This window comes from Bufo gargarizans, chromosome 1, assembly GCF_014858855.1.
Source record: "Bufo gargarizans isolate SCDJY-AF-19 chromosome 1, ASM1485885v1, whole genome shotgun sequence".
Lineage (NCBI taxonomy): Eukaryota > Metazoa > Chordata > Amphibia > Anura > Bufonidae > Bufo > Bufo gargarizans.
In genome coordinates this window covers 742,643,293-742,658,118 of record NC_058080.1, presented here as the reverse complement: position 1 = coordinate 742,658,118, position 14,826 = coordinate 742,643,293, and the positions used below count along the sequence as shown (strand labels likewise).

Sequence of the window (14,826 nt, the reverse complement as noted above, 5' to 3'; positions counted from 1 at the left end):
ACATGAGCAGAAGATCCTAGAACTCACCCACAAGATGATGGAGCTGCTGACTGGAGAGGTGACACTGCTGGGAATGCTGGGAAATTCTCCAGTAACAGAACTGGAGGGGTCTGGGTGATGACGGTGTAATTGTGTTGTCAGGTTCCTCTAAGGTGTCAGGACGTCACTGTCTATTTCTCCATGGAGGAGTGGGAGTATATAGAAGGACACAAGGATCTGTACAAAGAGGCCATGATGGAGGAGCACCAGCCTCTTATATCACAGGGTAAGAGCCGTCATGTGCAGTGTATACACGTGTATGCAGTGACATGTAATGGAGGAGCACCAGCCTCTTATATCACAAGGTAAGAGCCATCATGTGCAGTGTATACACGTGTGTGCAGTGACATGTAATGGAGGAGCACCAGCCTCTTATATCACAGGGTGAGAGCTGTCATGTGCAGTGTATACACGTATGTGTAGTGACATGTAATGGAGAAGCACCAGCCTCTTATATCACAGGGTAAGAGCCGTCATGTGCAGTGTGTGCAGTGACATGTAATGGAGGAGCTCCAGCCTCTTGTATCACAAGGTAAGAGCCGTCATGTGCAGTGTATACACGTGTGTGCAGTGACATGTAATGGAGAAGCACCAGCCTCTTATATTACAAGGTGAGAGCTGTCATGTGCAGTGTATACACGTGTGTGCAGTGACATGTAATGGAGAAGCACCAGCCTCTTATATCACAGGGTAAGAGCCGTCATGTGCAGTGTGTGCAGTGACATGTAATGGAGGATCTCCAGCCTCTTGAATCACAAGGTAAGAGCCGTCATGTGCAGTGTGTACACGTGTGTGCAGTGACATGTAATGGAGGAGTACCAGCCTCTTATATCACAAGGTAAGAGCCGTCATGTGCAGTGTATACACGTGTGTGCAGTGACATGTAATGGAGGAGCACCAGCCTCTTATATCACAGGGTAAGAGCCGTCATGTGCAGTGTATACACGTGTGTGCAGTGACATGTAATGGAGGAGCACCAGCCTCTTATATCACAGGGTAAGATCCGTCATGTGCAGTGTATACACGTGTGTGCAGTGACATGCAATGGAGGAGCACCAGCCTCTTATATCACACGGTAAGAGCCGTCATGTGCAGTGTTTACACGTGTGTGCAGTGACATGTAATGGAGAAGCACCAGCCTCTTATATCACAAGGTAAGAGCCGTCATGTGCAGTGTATACACGTGTGTGCAGTGACATGTAATGGAGGAGCACCAGCCTCTTATATCACAAGGTAAGAGCCGTCATGTGCAGTGTATACACGTGTGTGCAGTGACATGTAATGGAGGAGCACCAGCCTCTTATATCACAGAGTAAGAGCCGTCATGTGCAGTGTATACACGTGTGTGCAGTGACATGTAATGGAGGAGCACCAGCCTCTTATATCACAAGGTAAGAGCCCTCATGTACAGTGTATACACGTGTGTGCAGTGACATGTAATGGCGGTGCACCAGCCTCTTATATTACAAGGTAAGAGCCGTCATGTGCAGTGTATACACGTGTGTGCAGTGACATGTAATGGAGGAGCACCTGCCTCTTATATCACAAGGTAAGAGCCCTCATGTACAGTGTATACACGTGTGTGCAGTGACGTGTAATGGAGGAGCACTAGCCTCTTATATCACAAGGTAAGACCCGTCATGTGCAGTGTATACACGTGTGTGCAGTGACATGTAATGGAGGAGCACCAGCCTCTTATATCACAAGGTAAGAGCCGTCATGTGCAGTGTATACACGTGTGTGCAGTGACATGTAATGGAGGAGCACCAGCCTCTTATATCACAAGGTAAGAGCCGTCATGTGCAGTGTATACACGTGTGTGCAGTGACATGTAATGGAGGATCTCCACAGTTTCTTCTCACATTACATTAGAGGCTACGTGTTCTTTATATGTCAGTCATATCCATAGGGCTCCAGTCACATGATGGGAGCGTGTCCTTCTGGCCTCCATCGGGCCGGTATAGTAGACTATACTACAGAGACGTCTTGTACAATCCGTGTTCTGCATTGTATATATATTGTAGATTATACATGGAGTTTATGGGCAATGTCCGCCCCTGTACGACTGTTTGTCCTCGATGTAGAACAGGCGTGTGTTATGTAAGTCGTTGGTGTCTCAATAAAATGTGAAACAATTTGTAGTAAAATTCTTGTCCGGCATCGGCTTTAAATTGCTAAATGTGACCATGTTGTCCATCACTTCAGCGATTATCTGCTCATCCCCTTCAGACTGAACGTGTGACTTCTAGCAATAACTGCATGTCCCAGAATGTTCCAGCTGCATTAGAGCATGTTCACACAGGGCACATTTATTGTAGACATTTCCATGTATTGGGTTGTTTCTGCAGCAGGTGCATGGATTATTACAAGCCACATTCAGGGCAGCGGGACAGTCACAGAAATGTCTGCAGCTGATCTGCTCTGTGTGAACTTGCTGGTAGATAACCAGTGACTGATCTGTGCTGCTCTTATAATCTGTCCAAAAAGGGGGGATTTTAAGGTTCCACATATAGAAACAACAGGCAGGTTCTGCAGGGGCGGGGCTTACGATGCTCCATTGTGACCAAAAAGCCAACCACTAAGTGGTATAGAGGTAGACAGACTTGTTTGGAGGAAGGGGTCATCCAAATAACCCCGAAACGCGTATGGTTTATACCTTGTACCGGTATGCTGGGACAGTAGTTTCCTTGGATTCTGAAGTTGAACGACGATTATTGGAGGAACTTCCGCCTAAAAAGCCTCGACTATATGAAGCTCTAATAAGCTACGAGAGCGGATATCCAGGACAAGAGGACACCGGCTTGTTTTCCCAAGTGCTGACATTTGTTTATGCTCTCCTAAATTGTCGGTAGGAGTGAGATACAGGACTGACTGCCCTATTGGAATCGTATGCGATTATTGAAAAAGTGATATCCACTATACATACGAACTGACTTGGTGTAAACCAGAATCCTGGACTTTGTCAGGACGTTATAGAAGCTTTGTAAGGCTGGGATCACAGGTGCAGTTTTTTGGCCAAAGTCAGGAATGGATTCCAAATAAATGAACACTTCTCCTTCCTGCTGGATCAACTTCCAGCCTAAGGCAACATGCACACGACCGTATTTGTTTTCCGGTTCCATTGTAACAATGCCTAAAACGGACAAGAATAGGACATGTTCTATTTTTTTTGTGGGGCTACGGAACGTACATACTGATGTGGACAGCACACAGTGTTCTGTACGCATTTTTTGCGGAGCCATTGAAATGAATGGGTCCGCATCCTATCCGCAAAAAAAAAGGAATGGACACGGAAACAAACAACGTTTGTGTGCATGTAGTCTTATTGTAATGTTATAAGTTTGTCTGTATTTGCAAAAAAAAAACTAAAAACTTTAAAACAAATTGTAATTTTTATCTTAACAGAAAATCCCAGTAAGAAATATGAAAATGTCATGTTACCACTAGATGAAGATATCATGCAGCGCTCTTCAGGAGAAAACCTCATTACCCTTAATGTACATCCAGGACTTCACAGTACAGATCTGTCAAAAAATCCTCCTAATTATGAGGTACCTTCTCCTGACCAATCACAGATTGTTACCGCAAGTACAAGTCAGAAAAGGATTAAAGGGTTTCATTGTGGTGAGAAAGAATCCACAAACAGCTCAGGACTTTCTACACACCAAAGACATCACAAAGGAGAGAAAATGTATTCGTGTTCACAATGTGGGAAATGTTTCACATGGAAATCAATTCTTGTTATACATGAGAGAAGACACACAGGAGAGAAGCCATATTCATGTTTAGAATGTGGGAAATGTTTTAGACACAAATCACATCTTGTTACACATAAGAGAAGTCACACAGGAGAGAAGCCATATTCATGTTCAGAATGTGGGAAATGTTTTACACAGAAATCAAATCTTGTTAAACACCAGAGATTTCATACCGGAGAGAAACCATATTCATGTTCAGAATGTGGGAAATGTTTTACACAGAAAGCCAATCTTATTAAGCATGAGATAATTCACACTGGGGAAAAGCCATATTCATGTTCACAATGTGGGAAATGTTTTGCGCAAAAATCAGATCTTGTTAGACATGAGAGAATTCACACTGGGGAAAAGCTGTATTCATGTTCACAATGTGGGAAATGTTTTGTGCAAAAATCAGATCTTGTTAGACATGAGAGAAGACACACAGGAGAGAAACCATATTCATGTTCAGAATGTGGGAAATGTTTTGCTCAAAAATCACATCTTGTTAAACATGAGATAGTTCACACTGGGGAAAAGCCGTATTCATGTTCAGAATGTGGGAAATGTTTTACGGAAAAATCAGGTCTTGTTAAACATGAAAGGCGTCACACAGGAGAGAAGCTGTATTCGTGTTCAGAATGTGGGAGACGTTTTTCAGATAAATCAAATCTTCTAAAACATAAGAAGTATCACACATGAGAGAAGCTGCATTCAGAATGAGAAAAATGTTATTGCTTCTAAAGCTATAATTAGGGGTCATTAATAGTGAAGTCACACAAGAGAGAAGCCATATGGCCACAATATAACGAAACAATATATCACTGGGTCATAGACATTGTTTTCATTTCAGGTTGTATATTTGGATATAAAAGCTTAATTGATGTCACATAACGGCTTCTATAAAACATCTGATAAATCCTGTTTAGGAAGACATATATTCTGTTCATGACTTAGCCCCGGAGGGTCTTTCCTATTTTCGTTTTTTACTCCCTGCCTTTCCAGGACGTTTTTATTTTTACCTTTAAATAGCCATATGAGCGCTTGTTTTTTTGCGGGACAAGTTGCATTTTCTAATTCCACCATTTAATATTGCAAACGATGTCGTTAGGAGATTACACAACAGGTTTATGTTTTTACAAGGATTATTGGATCCCCGCGCTGGACAAGACACTTAGTAACACTTCAGTTATACTCTCTGACCTGTATTATGCATTTAAGTATAGTCTCACCTTAATCCTTTTCTATTGATCCAGTATATTCAGCTGCCGTTTCAGGATTCAATGTAGACAACAAAGCTTCTTCTTTCTGCTCCACAGCACTCTGTTCTGCTAATGACTGTGTTTTCTTGCTTCCCCTGTCTGCGCGTGCAGCTCTGTCCGGTAGCTGGCACGTGTGCGGGGAAGTCAGTGGGAGTTTGTATCGGAGCACTCCTGTGTAATGTCACACCTTCGAGTACGGGTGCCTCCAGAGGAAAAAAAATCATCTATTGTGAGTTCAGGCAGGGACCTCACACGGAGAACCAGTAGTGACTCCCTGAGTAAATCAGGGTAGTAAAGACATAAGTGACATTTGTAAGAGCGGCAGCGCAGGGGTAATTACTAAGTTTTATGTTTTGTTTTTATGGTGTTCCCTTTACGGTAAAACTGACCTGTTACTTTCATTCTCCAGGTCAGTACAATAACTGCGATACCACAAGTGTATAGTGTTTCTTGCATTTTAATACTGAAAAGAAAACTTTGAAAATGTTTTTTTCTTTTTTTTCTTTTCATCGCCAAATTGTGACCTCTATAACTTGTTTGTACTTATGTGTACGGAGCTGTGTGAGGGCTCATTTTTTTGAGGGATGATGTGCAGTTTTCATTCATATCATTATGGGGTATTTTTTTTATTTATTCTATTTAATTTTACTTTATTTTATTTTTTTGTGCACGGTGAAGAGACCAAAGAAAAGTCTAATCAAACAGTTTTGACTTTTTTTTTTCCATTTTGCCATTGGAAAGTATGGGCACTTTCACACGTGGCGATACCCATGATGTGTACTTTCTTTAATAGTTTCCATTTGCTTATTAACATTTTGGGGAAAGGGGGTGATTTTTAAGATTATTATATTTTTTTTATTTGAAACTTTTTTTTAAATGTAATTTATAGTTTCCATAGGGGACATCAGATTGCTTCTCTCATACACCAACATTGGAGTGTATGAGAGTTACAATGTATTCCTATGAAGCCCTGCCACAGGCAAGGGTATCATAGGAGCTAACATGCGGCAGCTTCAGTTCATAACGGAGGACTGAGGCTGCCGCACAATGCATTCGGCTCCCCTGATCCTCATGTTTGACAACAGCATCTGAAGGGTTAAAAGTCTGAGATCATTGTTACCGCCAGTCACGGATATTAGCTTCTGCTGGTGTCTGCTGTATGAAACATCAGGCACCTGGCAGCTATGGCGCATGCGAGAGCTTATTGTTTCTTCCAGAAATGAAGTAATAAATCCTCAACCTTCCTGATCTCTTTACTCCAAGCTAAGGAGATCTCAGGACATCTGGAAAGATCTAGGGAATGGAGATGATATTTAACATTACAGTAAAGCTCATAACAGGCACTGGAAGGAGGAGATCTGATTATAGTTACCAAAGAACAATCCTTTGGAGTAAGAAGGAATCTGAAGTACAGATCCACTGATGACGAGACTAGGATCTCCCTGTTCTTATAGCAGATGTCATGGCCATATGGAAATAACCTTTTTAGGTTAGGTATTTATGTGGGCCCTCTGACAGGGGTTCAAAGGGAGATGATCTTAAAACTTTTAGGACTAAGGTCAAGTCCTATTTTGACACAGATTCTGAGTGTGGAAGGCTACATCTTAATAAACCTTTCAGGAACCTTTTGATGAATGACTATTGTGACAAGGATAAACTTGCAGAAAGGGGAAAATTTTGACTTTTTAGGTTGATACTCTAAGGCTTTTTCCAAATGTGTCTTGCAGAAAGCCTAAGAAGCTGATAATCTGTGATTTAGAACTATCCACCCCTTAATAGAATTCAAGCTGAATAGATTCGCTTGACCCTTGTGTAAGCCCTTTAAGTGGAGACCTGGCTACGACAAGGTCTTCTGGTACTATGTCTTAGAGCCCATTAGGGTGATATAGTGGCTGTGGGGTTGAGTCTCCACAGGTTCTGGCAGAGCTGAGTGCTCTAGACAAACACAATTTGCACTGGGGGAAGTTTTCAGATACACCCTTGACTCATTTGAATGACTTGGGATCAAAATTAACTTTTCATGAAATGCAAACCAGAGTGTGGCAAAGGTCTTCATGATTTAATCAAAGAGGCTTCAAGATAGTTAAAGAGGCTGGTCAAACTTCAGGCTGTCAAACTGAACCTCTTGCAATCTTGGAAGAATTCAGCGTCCTAGACACACACAAACTGCAGTGGGGGAAGTCTCCAAGTTATACTCTTGACTCAACTGAATGAGAAAAATTATCTTTTGGTAGATTGAGGGCGGTAAGATCTTCATGACTACATCAGAGAGGCCTCTAGATAGAAATTGAGGCTAGCATCCTTCAGGCTGTCAGGCTCAATCTTTCCAGATATTTACAGAGTTGAGTGCCCCACATATCAAGGGTCTACACGGACGGAAGTCTCAGTAATACCCTTGACTCATCTGCATGTTGGGAACCATGACCTCTCTGGCTCGAACAGTATGATGGCTGTACTGTCGTCTGGTCTAGCCTGATTTTCATCAATACCCTAAGTATCATGGAAAGTGCAGGAGAAATGTAGGCCAGCCTGAACCTCGAAGGAAATGGACAAGGTATCTGCTGGCAACGAATTGTCTGCCTCATAAAGGGAAAGCAATGTTTAAATCTTGGCACTGAACCTGATTCCCCTGAGCAATTTGAAAATCTTTGGATTCAGAAACCATTCTCCTGGAAAGGCTAGACCTTGACTGTCGGTCAGCAACAATGTTGAAGGAGCCTCAAACAAATACAGCAGAAAAATGGGTTAGGTTTCCCTGAGAAAATGGGTTTCTGATTTGGTGCCACCCTGCTTATAATGTCTGCTCTTACACTGACTGTTTCCTCAAGTCTGTGGGGTGAGTCAGATACGATCTCCTATAGCATTAAAGTATTTGGGGTTTGAGGAAAGAAACTTCCCAAGGGACTCCAAGAGCCTAGTGACTATATGCCCCTCTAGGTGCAGTTATCAACCTAGTTCAGAGCCATTATTAGTCAACAGAATCCAGATCAGCTGGAAAACAAAACACGTCTCTGAAATGTTTCTACAATCTGAAGGATTGACGAGCTTAAAATGAAAGGGTACACCAAATATTCAACCTCTCTGGGTTAAGGTTTCCAGAGGCTTAGGATCTCTTCTCTATATTGAGGTGATAAGGCTCAGGAAGCTACTGTCACGGAATGTGTACAGGAAACAAGACAACACAAAATGCATATACGACTCACAGGATCCAAAACTAAGGAACAAAAAGGGAGACCCCTGCATAAGACCTGGCTCTCTCCCTTACTGCTCAGCCTATGCGAAAATCCCAATGGTGGATGATCGCATATCCTCGTACCTCGACTATATACCACCTGAACACCCTACAATAGTGAGGGGACACGACCACCGGCTCCCTACACTAGACACGGAGGGAGTCAGGGTCACCTGGGATCCAGCAAACAGAAAATCACAAATAAATGTACAGCACTTATCTTGTAACAGACTGGAAAATGGCATCAGCATGCGTGCACACTCCAGGAAGTTGTATAAGCCGCACACTAATGCATTATGGGGAGGAATTTAAAGGGATGCAATCAGTCCAACTACATGACAGCTGAGAGAGGCTAACGAGATGAGGAACTGAAGACCAAAACAAAGAAAACTCAAGGAGGAGGTTCTGAAAGGCTTCTGTCAGAGCTTCTCAGCTGTCTGGTTGTGACAGTACCCCTCCCTCTACGAGTGGACTCCGGACACTCAGAGCCCACCTTCTCAGGGTGGGACCTATGGAAAGCCCTGATGAGACGAGTAGCCTTAATGTCCGTCACTGGGACCCACATCCTCTCCTCAGGACCATAACCCTCCCAATGAACGAGGTACTGGAGAGAACCGCGGACAAGACGAGAATCCACAATCCTAGAGACCTGAAATTCAAGATTCCCATCAACCATAATCGGAGGAGGAGGCAAAGGCAAGGGTACAATGGGTTGAACATAAGGTTTCAATAAGGACTTATGAAAAACATTATGGATCTTCCAAGTCTGAGGAAGATCAAGACGGTAGGCAACAGGATTGATGACAGACAGGATTTTGTAAGGCCCAATAAACCTAGGACCCAACTTCCAGGAGGGAACCTTCAATTTGATATTCTTGGTAGACAACAACACCAGATCACCAACATTCAGGTCCGGACCAGGCACACGTCTCTTATCTGCCACACGCTTATATCGCTCACTCATGCTCTTTAGATTATCCTGAATCTTTTGCCAAATAGATGACAAAGACGAGGAGAATCTGTCCTCATCAGGTAAACCAGAAGACCCCTCTCCCGAGAAAGTCCCAAACTGCGGATGAAACCCATATGCACCAAAAAATGGTGACTTATCAGAGGACTCCTGACGACAGTTATTTAAAGTAAACTCAGCAAGGGACAAAAAAGAACACCAAAGCAGAAGAGAATGGCAACCGAACCCCCAAGCGAGAACAGAAAGCCTTCCAGAATCTGGAAACAAACTGCGTGCCCCTATCAGAGACTATGTCTGAAGGAATACCGTGCAATTTGACAATGTGATCAATAAATGCCTGCGCCAGCGTCTTAGCATTGGGCAAACCAGGAAAAGGGATGAAATGCACCATTTTGCTAAAACGGTCCACCACCACCAGAATCACAGTCTTCCCCGAGGAACGAGGCAGGTCCGTTATGAAGTCCATGGACAGATGTGTCCAAGGACGGGAAGGAATGGGTAAGGGAAGGAGAGGACCTGATGGCCGTGAATGAGGGACTTTGGCACGAGCGCAAGTCTCGCAGGCTGCCACAAAACCCTCAACCGACTTACGAAGCGCAGGCCACCAGAATCTCCGAGCGATGAGATCCACTGTGGCTCTTGCCCCCGGGTGCCCAGCAAGTACCGTATCGTGGTGTTCCTTAAAAATCTTTTGTCTTAAAGCGAGAGGCACAAACAACCTCCCAGGAGGACAAAGATCAGGAGCCTCTGACTGGGCTGCCTGCACCTCTGCCTCCAATTCAGGAAAAAGAGCAGAGACCACCACACCTTCAGCCAAAATGGGACCCGGGTCTTCAAAATTCCCACCTCCCGGAAAACAACATGACAGGGCATCTGCCTTCACATTCTTAACTCCAGGGCGGAACGTGACAACAAAATTAAACCTTGAAAAGAACAAAGACCATCTGGCCTGTCTCGGGTTCAGACGCTTGGCTGACGACTCCAAGTAGGTAGATTTTTATGGTCAGTAAACACGGTAATAGGGTGTCTGGCTCCCTCTAGCCAATGGCGCCATTCCTCAAAAGCCAACTTAATGGCCAACAATTCCCTATCTCCCACATCGTAATTTCTCTCTGCGGAGGAGAGTTTCTTTGAAAAAAAGGCACACGGTCACCATTTGGCAGGATAGGAACCCTGAGACAAGACCGCACCCACACCCACCTCAGAAGCATCAACCTTAACTATGAAGGGTAGAGAAATATCAGGTTGTATCAAGATGGGAGCGGAAGCAAAACTCTTCTTGATATTAGAAAAGGCCTTACGCGCCTCTACCGACCAGGAAGAAAAATCTACCCCCTTTCTGGTCATATCAGTGAGTGGTTTAACAATAGAGGAATAATTCAAAATAAACTTCCTGTAATAATTGGCAAAGCCCAAAAAACGCATCAGCGCCTTCTGATTCTCAGGAAGCTCCCACTCAAGCACAGCGCCGACCTTCTCGGGTTCCATGCGAAAACCAGAAGCGGACAGAAGAAACCCCAGAAATTGAATTTCTGGAACCGCAAACACACATTTTTCCAGTTTCGCGTATAATTTATTCTCCCGCAGGATGAGCAAGACCTGACGTAAGTGTTCCTTATGAGTTTTGAAATCAGGAGAAAAAATCAAAATGTCATCCAAATACACTAATACAAATTTTCCCATTAAATGATAAAAAATGCTGTTCACGAAATGCTGAAAAACGGCTGGGGCATTCATCAAACCAAAAGGCATAACCAAATTCTCAAAATGGCCCTCAGGGGTATTGAAGGCCGTCTTCCATTCGTCTCCTTCTCTGACCCTGACCAGGTTGTATGCCCCTCTTAGATCTAATTTGGAAAAGACTTTAGCCCCAACAATCTGGTTAAACAGGTCCGGGATCAGAGGAAGCGGATAAGGGTCACGAATAGTGATACTGTTCAGCTCCCTGAAATCCAGACAAGGTCTTAAAGAACCATCTTTTTTCTTAACAAAGAAAAAACCAGCGGCAACAGGTGACTTCGAGGGTCGTATGTGTCCTTTTTTCAGACTCTCCGAGATATAAGCACGCATAGCGATCCTTTCAGGTTGGGAAATATTGTATAAACGAGATTTAGGCAGCTTGGCGCCTGGGATGAGATTAATAGGGCAATCGTACTCCCTGTGCAGGCGCAAATCCTGAACTCCACTCTCAGAGAAGACATCCGAAAATTTAGAAAGAAAAGGTGGTACAGTCTTAGTAGAAACCTCAGAAACAGATGTCGTGAGGCAATTCTCTCTGCAAAAGTCACTCCAACCATTTATTTGCCTCGCTTGCCAATCAATGGTGGGGTTATGTTTAGTGAGCCAGGGTAGCCCCAACACAAGAGGAGTAGGCAATCCGCTAAGGACGAAACATGACACATCCTCAACATGAGCATCACTCACAATCAAACGGATATTGTGAACTATGCCCTTTAATGATTTCTGAGAAAGTGGGGCGGAATCAATAGCAAAAACAGGTATATCCTTTCCCAAAGTGCACACCTGGAAACCATGAGTTATCGCAAAATGATTATCAATGAGATTGACAGCTGCTCCACTATCCACAAAAATCTCACAAAAAATGTTCTTGCTCTCTAGCGCCACCCTGGCAGGCAGGACAAAACGGGAACTACAAGCAAACGGAAAACCTTCAATTTCCGCCTCAACCCTGCCAAAAGTAACAGATGGAACATTTTTAAAAGATTTTTTCCTTTTTGTTTCTTTATTACTCCCAGAAAACTGCAAGAATCTCCTAGAGGGACAAACATTGCCAAATGATTTATACCTCCACAACAAAAACAAACCTTCCCATGCGGGCTGAATCTTCTATTGTCAGAGGCAATCAACCCCAGCTGCATGGGTTCCTGCTCAGAAGGGGCTGACAGCGACTGAGACCCCTGCGCACAGAATGAGACCGCTGCACTGTCCTGGGACTGAGTATGACAGGAAGGAGAGATCTCTCCTCTCTCTCTAAGACGCCTGTCAATACAAACGGCCTGAGACATAGCAGAGTCCAAGGAGATAGGCCTCTCATGAAAGGCAAATGCATCTTTCAATCCCTCTGAAAGACCATGGCAAAATTGACTTCGGAGTGCGGCATCAATCCAACCAGTATCAGCTGCCCATCTCCGAAATTCTGAGCAATTTATCTCTGCGGATTGTTTACCCTGACATAACAGACGTAGTCTAGACTCAGCCAGAGCAACACGATCCGGATCATCATATATCTGACCCAGGGCTAAAAATAATTCATCCACTGAACGGAGAGGCCGTGCCCCCACCGGCAGCGAAAAGGCCCACGACTGAGCAGCGATATGATGATCCCCACCCTCCGTTCCTCATCAACAGAGGAATGGGGAAGAAGGCGAAAATTGAGTTTGCAAGCCTCTCTGAAACGCACAAAATTCTCACTACCCCCGGAGAACGTATCCGGGAGCGAGATCTTAGGCTCAGAACAAACTCCATGAATGCAAGCTGAACCGGTCACTAGAAACTGAGAGAGTCTTACGGAGATCAGCTACCTCCAATGAAAGACCCTGGAAGCGTTCAGTCAAAAGTGAAACTGGATCCATGCTTGAGACGGTTTTGGCGGCTTATAATGTCACGGAATGTGTACAGGAAACAAGACAACACAAAATGCATATACGACTTACTGGATCCAAAACTAAGGAACAAAAAGGGAGACCCCTGCATAAGACCTGGCTCTCTCCCTTACTGCTCAGCCTATGCGAAAATCCCAATGGTGGATGATCGCATATCCTTGTACCTCGACTATATACCACCTGAACACCCTACAGTAGTGAGGGGACACGACCACCGGCTCCCTACACTAGACACGGAGGGAGTCGGGGTCACCTGGGATCCAGCAAACAGAAAATCACAAATAAATGTACAGCATTTATCTTGTAGAAGACTGGAAAATGGGATCAGCATGCGCGCACACTCCAGGAAGTTGTATAAGCCGCACACTAATGCATTATGGGGAGGAATTTATAGGGATGCAATCAGTCCAACTACATGACAGCTGAGAGAGGCTAACGAGATGAGGAACTGAAGACCAAAACAAAGAAAACTCAAGGAGGAGGTTCTGAAAGGCTTCTGTCAGAGCTTCTCAGCTGTCTGGTTGTGACAGCTACCTCTGCAAATCCTTACATGATGCCTAAAACCCTCAGCTGCCAAGATACTTTCCCCAGAACAGATGTTTGAAATAAATGGCCAGCAGCCTGAAGATAGCCAATCATCCAGGTATGGAACCACAGAAATTCTCTATGTTCTTAAGGAGGCCGCTATAGAGGACATCACTACATAAACGTGTGAATAGCTGAGAAGATCCAGAACAGATGGGCTGTGAATTGCAGGAGCATAACACCTTGCTCCTCACTCAGGAGTTATGACCACCTTAGCTGAGATTATAAAATATGCAGCCATCCGGACTGACTCTGTCAAGGCTTTATATCCTCTTGTCTCGGTATTGACTTCAGGAACGTCAGAGGAGATGTTCTACCTATGGAGGGTATATCTTTACCCTGAAGAACTGCTGTAATGATCATTTTATATATGATAAGGTCTCTATTACTCTATCCAGCTCTGAACCCATGCGTCTACTTGACTCATACCAGAGAGCAACTTTCCCGTCGTAATCTAGACCAGTGTTTACCAACCAGTGTGCCTCCAGCTGTTGCAAAACTACAACTCCCAGCATGCCTTGACAGCCTTTGGCTGTGCGGGCATGCTGGGAGTTTTAGTTTTGCAACAGCTGGAGGCACACTGGTTGGGAAACACTGATCTAGACCATAGATTTTTCTGACAACTCATGTTAGGAGTTGGCATCACAGTAAATGTATCATAGCTGGAACTCTAGACCTGAAGGATACATTTTCTTTGGACTTTGGAGACAATATAAGAAGCCATAGCAACCTGAGGGTAGGGTTCTCTCAGCTTAGAGGAGCGACCACAGACGGGCGTCGAACTCATAGTTCTGCCTCTGTAGGTACAACAGAATTTCAAGATAATCTGGCTATAGATCTATTACCTTTAGGAGGAGGAACCCACTTAGTTGTACTTTACAGGCCTGAAGCTGTGTACTTTGTGCTCTGACACATTCACCTCAATAGATGATTCACTTTATGCAGTTGAAAGATCTGATGACGTCTACACTTCCACAGAAGAAAACTGAGCAGATGACTTGTTGGCCTTATTCTCTCAAGTACAGCAGCTCCTGAGTAGAGGTGTAGGTCCCCAACCCAGACCAGAACAGCTTCCCACAATAGGCAGAAGAATACCTGTTCATTAACGAGAGGCGGTCTAAAGTGAATCCGGACTGAATTGGATCATTTCCAAGATGTTTGCATTCTGCCATCATAGCTTTTTTTCAAAGCTTCAACCACTTTGAAGGCCCTAGAACCCTACAGTTGGAGACCACCTGGTCATCATCCTGGCCCCCCAACCGGTCAGACATGAACAATCTCTTTGTTACTTTCTTCCTTTAGAATGAATATTCCCCTCTTTATTCTTCTCCTCCTCAGAGGAGGAAAACAGTTTATCCTGAATTCTCCATCAGGGGCT

At 44.1% G+C, this 14,826-nt stretch overlaps 1 protein-coding gene across 1 annotated transcript in view; it reads left to right on the top strand.

Annotated features, from left to right (window-relative positions):
* Positions 1 to 213: 213 nt before the first annotated feature.
* LOC122924967 (zinc finger protein OZF-like) overlaps positions 214 to 14,826 on the top strand; it is a 31,225-nt gene continuing 16,612 nt past the window's right edge. Inside the window, exons 1-2 of the mRNA XM_044276514.1 lie at positions 214 to 265; positions 3,445 to 4,465. Coding sequence (XP_044132449.1) covers positions 232 to 265; positions 3,445 to 4,465 — 1,055 coding nt within the window. The 5' untranslated portion in view covers positions 214 to 231. The remainder of the gene's footprint in view (positions 266 to 3,444; positions 4,466 to 14,826) is intronic.